At 43.8% G+C, this 7,762-nt stretch overlaps 2 protein-coding genes across 3 annotated transcripts in view; one reads left to right on the forward strand and one right to left on the reverse strand.

Annotated features, from left to right (window-relative positions):
- fryb (furry homolog b (Drosophila)) overlaps nt 1–3,378 on the forward strand; it is a 47,909-nt gene extending 44,531 nt beyond the window's left edge. For both annotated transcript variants that reach the window (XM_070982358.1, XM_070982360.1), the window contains one exon: nt 501–3,378. In XM_070982358.1, the coding sequence (XP_070838459.1) occupies nt 501–759 (259 nt within the window). In that variant the 3' untranslated portion in view covers nt 760–3,378. The remainder of the gene's footprint in view (nt 1–500) is intronic.
- Nucleotides 3,379–3,612: 234 nt separating this feature from the next.
- zar1l (zygote arrest 1-like) lies at nt 3,613–7,720 on the reverse strand. Its single transcript, XM_070983545.1, has 4 exons — nt 5,330–7,720; nt 4,483–4,575; nt 4,302–4,376; nt 3,613–4,003 (listed from the first exon to the last, which is right to left on the reverse strand). The coding sequence occupies exons 1-4, from the start codon at nt 5,924–5,926 to the stop codon at nt 3,860–3,862; spliced, it is 909 nt and encodes a 302-aa protein (XP_070839646.1). The 5' UTR covers nt 5,927–7,720; the 3' UTR covers nt 3,613–3,859.
- Between the last annotated feature and the right edge of the window lie 42 nt (nt 7,721–7,762).

A 7,762-nucleotide genomic window follows, 5' to 3' on the forward strand; every position in this document is an offset into this window, starting at 1 on the left:
CTCACAACCCCCCCGTGAAGCTTGGGTGACCCCTAGTGCTCCACTAGAGAACCAGTGCACGAGACAGTGGTTGCCTGATCAATATTAGGTAGTTTTCTTGCAGTAGGATTCTGAAACATCAGTTAGACTGTTGTTCATGTACTCAACATTTCCAGTCGTGCAATGCTTCTGCAAGGAAACCCATCCCACATATTCAGTAGTCTAAGAACCTGTTGGATAGACTGTGTTTAAGTGTTTGTTCGAATAAACATTTTCTTTTTATAGCAACACTGACTGCTGTTTCTGGTCGTTAAATAAAAGCCCAACAACATTGGACCTAATTAAAAAGCAACGTATGATGTCTGATTTTAACCCGACATGACTTCATTACCTCTTCTTGCTCTTCCTGATCCAGATGACTGACTGAACACACTGTCACACGACACAACAGAGTATTTTCTTTTCCTTACGCTCTCTTTATACCCTCTGACCGATCACACCTTCTTTTTTATCGTTTTCAGGAGGCAGTGGCCCAACGGAGTGTTTGGTGGCAACTCAGAGAGCGAGGTCCAGACTCTGCTCAATGTTTACTTTCGCCACCAGACGCTGGGCCAGACGGGCACCATTGCCCTTGTTGGTTCCCGCCAGGACCTGAGCCTGATCTGCTCCAAGCTGCTGGAGCTCAACGGGGAGATCCGCGACATGATCCGCCGCGCCCAGGGGTACCGGGTCGTCACAACCTACCTCCCCGACTCCAGCGCCTCCGGGACCAGCCTCTGACAGGAGCTCAGGAGCCCCCCACCCCCTCCTTCTCCGCCCTTACCTCCCCCGTCACTACAACCATTGACCCTTCCAAAACCATCTCCACACCCCTCGCTGCCATCTCAGTCTGCTCTTGCAGAGGAGGCCCAGCAGCCACACACCTGGCCCCTGCCTCCACCTGTTTGTCTGCTGCCCCGGCTGCACAGCTCCAGACAGATACCTACCTACCGCCCTTCTCAGCACCAGAACCAGAACCACATTTAGACCATAACCCAAACCTCTCTCTGCTCTCCTCATCCCCATCCACTGTAGACTCTGATGCCTCTTTGCTTGATTTCCCCAAACCCCCAGATTTGTTCTCATCGCGAAGCTGTTCAAACACTCCAGATTTTACACTGCCACGCACACACGAGCCGAGGAGGAGTTATCTCGATGAGAACCTTTATTATCCCTTCAGAGGACATTCATCGCACAGTTCACCGCTGTTAGATTTACACAGCGGCAAACACCTGTTATCATCTCTTACATCGAACATGCTCCCAACTGTCACCTCAGAACCCACCTTGCTTGCATGCTCTGACACGAACGCTTCACCCATCCCCCCTCGAGGCTCACATCTCCCCCATTTCCCCCGCTCTCCATACAAGCACTCAGGCCCATCACCAGTTCTACCCCCGCACCATGACACAGTCTTAACCCATGGCCCCGCTCCATCTTCATCCCTTCTCCCTCCCCCGCCTCCCCCTCCCTGTCCCACCAGCCCAGGAGAGGCTGCAGCATGGGGTTGTTGTTGCTCCCTCGGTGGTGCTGCATTGCCCTTATCTCGCTACCTGGGGAAGGTGGGGCATGCTGCCCTGCCCCTAATGAACGTAGGGGGGCTCCTGAATGCTGAACCGTCGGATGTCCAGACCTGAGACATAAACTTCCAATGCCAGAGGACCTAAAGAGCTTCTGTGGATCCAGATGCCTGAAACCAACTACTCCTGAGCAGATGTTTGAATCTGAAAAGGAGAAGATCACACACCTGTAGATTTTACACTTTAAGAATCACGTCCCAGACATAATGGGGTGTTTCTCTGAACCCACAAGACACTTCAGATTGCTGCCTGCTGATAACGATGACCTGATGTGATTCTGTCCGAGCGCCAGCTACGCTTTACAGCCACATACATGTTGTAAAATTGTAAAATTGATGTGCTCCTGGTTTAATCCTGCTTGATGGTCGTCATTCAGCATCTAATCTGCTTTGCACCTGAGGACCCGTGAAGGCTCTGAGCTTGGATTTCTTACTTGCTTCCCAGAGGAACTCAAGACCTGATTGAACTTGATTGACTTTTGGTACCTCCTTCAGGGAGGGCATAGTTTGCTGGTAGCACCACCAGAGACAGCGAGGAAACTACCCGTGACACAACATAACATCACTGGTAATTTTTCATGATTGCACTAAGTGGAGTTTTGGTAATAGTTTTTAAAAAAAAAGTTACAGAGAGGAGGTTGTGTTACGGTTTGTTTTATTACTGTGAGAGAAACGGCTGTCACTTTCACTGAGAAGGAAAAGCCAAAAGCTGGAATAACTTTTCCCTCCTGTTGTGTCTACTGTTTTGAGACCTCCTTTTGGGGAAATTGTGCAATGCATGACCCAGTTGAATGCTTTCTACTGTACCAGTGTCCCTTTTTGCTCCCCCCAAAAGTCTGACAAGCCCAGACTGACTGAAAGACTGATTGACGAGGAGCGGATGCAGTATATTCATGTGTAATTCCTCACGCTGCCCTCGCTGTATTTATATTCTGCATCAGTGAACCAGCTCGTCTCCTGACTGCTGTTGTAGACATTGGTAGACATGATAATCATGCCATTATCCGCGCACTCCTCTGTGGCTAGTGGTAGCATCATTAGTGAGCGCACACACTGTATATTCCTCACTGTCTGACACTGTAACACGTTGACCTTATGTGTTGCCGTGAGGATGGCGCATGTATACACTCAAATATTTTGTCTGTCTGTGTACCGTTTCTAGTTATGGGCACACAACCGTTGTAGCATATGTTTGTGTGTGGTATGTAGTTACCTTACACGTAAGGGAAATGCTGACATTCAGCACTCATGTTGATGTTCAAAACAAATACTGTGCTACTACTGAAGTCGAACACTTCCTGTCGTCAGCCCTTTTTGTGACTTCCCTCGTTGTCCCTCTACGAGTCATTTACTGTACAAAATATCTTTTTCCTATTTATATCTGATCCGCTATCAATCAACACTCATTTGACTTAGGTTTTATATTGATGTTTGTTCTCTCAAATCAAACTGCCATGCATGCATCTTCTGTGTACTGTATGGAGTGTTTGAACTATTTATTAACAAAAATCATATTTTATCTCAAAGATATGTTTGTATGAGGTACAAAAGGGAGCTTTGAGCTCATGTGGGTATGCTTTTTTTGTTTTGTTTTTCCTGTGAGTGGGAGAACGTGTGTGTGTGTGCATGCCAAACAAGAAATTGCACATTTTTAAAGCTTTTTAGATTAAGACCGTAGTTGTTTTTTTTCCACCTTGTAAATACTTTTACAGCCTTTGTGAAGTTGTTTTGAGTTGATGCTCTGTACAAGTCGGTGTCAAAGTAAAAAAACATGAAAATTATTTCTTGTGCATTTCACTCAAACCCCCTCACACACACATTTTTAAAATTTTAGATTTAATATTAACATACTATACATTTGAAACTAAGGAGTGCTAGTTTGTCATAACCCCTCCAACTACAGCGTGTTGCCTCAGCACTGACCTTTTTGCATGGGATATAGATTAAATGAAAGAGTGCAAATTCAATATAATCTACAAGAATTCAATCAACTTTTGAGATGCAATATGTTTATTCCATAAACTTTATTTCTTCTTACAAAAATAGTATTTCATGTTAAGCACCAGGATTAATGGAGGGACACAGACATGCTTTTTGAGAAGTTGTTTTTAAATAAAACAACCGAGGCAGAGTTTATCTACTTGCTGGCGGGAGAATGAATCGAGCTCTTCAAGTCTTCTACTGGAAGCAACTTACGTTTGTGACATGTGCAGGTACAAGATGTTTGCTGACAGGTGCCACCAGATCTACATGAGGGGCAGCTCACACTATGTATTTGAAGCTGTAGGTGGCATCACAGGACAGCCTCATACCCTTGCAGCGACAACACAGGTCCTGGCGGTGAGGCCTCTTCATGTTAATGTGCCTCTGCTTCTTCTCACAGCTGCAGCAAGTCTGAGAGCAACCCTGAGACAGTGAGGTGAACGGAAGAAGCCAGAGAAGAACAAGCTGTCAAGACGGTGTGATGCCTGCTGAAGGATGCACAGTTTTAAAAAAGAGAAAACAGACAACCTCTAAATCATGCACTTCTATCAACCATCGGGTGCATTTAGGGACGTTTGGAAAGCTCAGAATCACGATGTGGCATTCAAAGTTGTATTCAAAATTCTTCAAGCACATACGACAGAGAAAGATGTTGGTACACGATCCACATTTTGGTAATTCAAATAAATGATGTCATCTTAGAGCAAGACAGGAAATGTACCTTGCAGAGGATGGACTCCACTCTGTAGGGGTTAAACCCCACCTGACACTTCCGGCAGAGCTGCTTGTAGTACACCTGACAACATGAAAAAGAAATACACCATCAGCTATTTCTGAATGCAGATGTTGCCAAACATAAGTCCGTGCCTGCTAAACCGAAGACTGCAGTAAACGATGCTTACCTTACTGGTTCCAGAGATGCACCACACATAAGCACTCTCCCACCGGATGTTGCATTTTTTGCAGTGGAAAAAGCCATACCTCTGCTCCAGAAACTGAGGGAAAAACCAACAGTGTATCACGTGTGCAGAGGTGTTATGTCAGGATGAAAGTAAGTCGATCTGTATGGGCTAACTGAATGAAAACATCAATGCAGAAAGTCCAAAGGTTCAAGTCTTTTCTGAAATCTACCCTGCCCTTGTTCTGCAGTGTTATTTTCATTCTTCATTTTATTCTCTTTTAGCTTATTTTCAGACTTTATTTCAACCTCTTTAAATCCTGTGCATGTCATTTCATTGTGGCTAGAGTCTTAATTCTTTCTAATGACTTATTTGAAGCTCTTTGCCTTGTTGCAGAAAGATGCTATAATAAGAATCTTGCCTTACTTTGCACTAATTAAATTGAGAATTACATTCAGAAATATGCACCACTAAAGCACAGTAAGAACCAGCATGATAAGGGCCTTAAGGGTGGGTGTTTATTGCCTGATCTTGAAGCCCTGCCTGAGGGTCCCTGTATCAAATCTAATTTTAAGACCGTCATTATTTCAGTTTTATGCTTCTCAGCTGCAAATTTCTGAGTTAATGTATTCAATCAAATTACCACACAGCATTTCTGGGCCTCAGTAGTATTAAACTGTACACAATACAGTTGGGCCTCCCAGCATTAATCCATGGTTAGAAAATCCATGTAGATTTAAAACAGCACACACACTGAAGACCTGGCCTTTGGTCGTCCCTAAGTCTAAAATAGGATTAGTTATTACAGTGTGAATCCGATGAGAGTTAGCTTCTTGTCTGAGAAACCCACCTGAAAGTTGGACCCCTTTGTAGATCGGTGGAAACTGCTCTTGAAGTCCCTCACTGCGTCCTCGCCGCTTTGATCCGCCTCAGCATCCCTGTCAGACTCGGCCTGGTCACCGGCCTCAGCCTCTCCTTCGCTCCCACCGTCGTCGCAGAGTTTCTTCAGGTGGATCCTGCGATCAAACACCGGCGAGTAGATGGACACGGGCCTCAGGAAGCGCAGGTTGCTCACCGGCGGCGTGCTGCACAGCGGCTTCCCGTCCGCTTTCATCGGAGACTTCGAGCAAACATGGTGGTCGCCCTCCAAGCAGAACAGCGTTTTGGGACCCAGCGAGCATTGGACGATTTTATCCACTTTGGCGTTGACTTGCACGCCGCACTCTTTGGTGTTTGCCCTCCTGAGTGGAGGGGGTAAGCTGGGGTTGACCTGGGAGATGATGGCCTTGCAGAACTCCAGGTAGTTGAGGCCCTGAGGGGTGATGAAGCGACCTTCTCCCTTTCCCCAGCGGCTGCCCTGAGCCGGGGGAGCGCAGACGTTGTACGGTGGAGACGTGCATAGGAACCCCTCCATCCTGGAGCCATGAAACCCGTCCCAGTACTTCATGTTGGGATTTAAACAGTTGCCTTCTTGCAGCACTAATTGGTTAATTGAGAACAGGGGCGTGCAGGCTCTGATTGAGCCGCCATATCCAGAAATATTTAGAATTTAGCTTTATGTCTATATCTAATATTGTGTTCCCGTATAAAAACGAATCAACCATACACAGAGATACACATCAAACTCAGGAATATTAAACATTCAGAGGCAAAGTTTTATAGTTTGTGGGTCATCATCATAAACAATGAATTAATGTCTTAGATGTTACAATTTAACAGTTATGATATATAGTTTTAGTTTCCCTTAATTGGATTTAATTCAAATTATTCTATTAATTATTGTGTTCACTATTAAGATGTATGTTATTTAAATATAAGCTCTGGTGATTCTAATTTTTTTTTTTTTTTTTTTTAATCAGCCAGATTGTTTTATTAAATTCACTGTTATCCAGGCTTTCATTAAGCAGTGCACTGCTGAAAACACGGGCAATGTGTCTACTAATCTGTAGCCCTTCAAAATATTGAACAAAATATGCTTTCAAGCTAATCTTTCAACCACATTTCTCTCGGATTGTGATGAATATGAATATGTATTTCTAATTTTCTGCAGAATAGTGCTTTGCTTTGGCTTTGAGGAGTGCATATCTGAAACATTATATTGGAGCTCCCCCTATAGCTCACACTGGCCAGAGACCATCACAGAAAGACACCGCAAGCTGCTGATCTTTGAGACATGTATTCCTTTTAGTTTGCTGTTCTGTAAACTACTAAGGCAAGACTTTTGAAGTAGTTTAAAAGCATCTGCATTCCTCAGGAAATCAGCAATTAGTGCAATGAAATGGCGAGTGCAAGCAAAGTAAGTGCGCCCCTAATGTGAAAGATGAACAGATGTTCTTGCATGGAAAAGGGTTAAATGAATGAATAGGTTAGCAGGGCAAGGAAAGGGGAGATGAATGGCTCTATGGTAGCCTAAAATATAACTGAGAAGAGGCTGCACTGACTTGATAAAATCCGCTTTAAAACGCAGGGATGCCTGCAAAATGAATTAATGTGAATGGCACTGTTGAGAAGCAGCTAAATGGATACAGATACGTGAATGTCATCCTAATGAGGACATTATGCTTACTGTGAGACTGTCTCAGTCAAGAGATCATTTTCATACACAAAAAACCTCTTTTGAAACACAGTCTGCTGGTGCGTTCATGTGCTGTCGGAATACTGGCTTTTCAATTTCAGAGCGACAAAAAAAAAACAGATCCCATGGTATTAAATGCAACTCATAATGATACGACTTGAAGCATGACGTGCTTGTTTAGCATTTCCTGTAAATACAATTATTACGTCCCTATTACGGTATCTGTTTAACGTATTGGCTGTTAAGTGTTACACGTTTTTTTTACACGAATAACACATGGACGCACATGAAACATTTAGATAATTTGTTTTTTCCTTATTTTGCATCGGACTGCATCCCTGAATGTACTCTATACAAAGCAACTACTATTCATTCAGGCTATAGTTTCTTTTTAAAATATCAGACTGGTAAGAATCACTACACCTACTATGATCCACAACCACCTTTAAATGCTATGAAACGATAAACTCTGGCTTGTTACTCTCCCTCAATATATTTTCAAGCAAATATTATGAGTGTTAGTATAATATTTACTGGGAAAACTGCCTTATACATTACAGCTGATATCCACTAAGTAAAAAATTGTGTTTGGATATTCATCCACCTTTAAACAAGATACATTTCTAATCATGTACATTAAAAGAAGGGCAATACGAGCGTCATTTGAAGGACCCGTAACCCTACATGGACTCGCTCCATAGGTGGCGC

The sequence above is a fragment of the Chaetodon trifascialis genome, chromosome 16 (assembly GCF_039877785.1).
Source record: "Chaetodon trifascialis isolate fChaTrf1 chromosome 16, fChaTrf1.hap1, whole genome shotgun sequence".
Classification (NCBI taxonomy): domain Eukaryota; kingdom Metazoa; phylum Chordata; class Actinopteri; order Chaetodontiformes; family Chaetodontidae; genus Chaetodon; species Chaetodon trifascialis.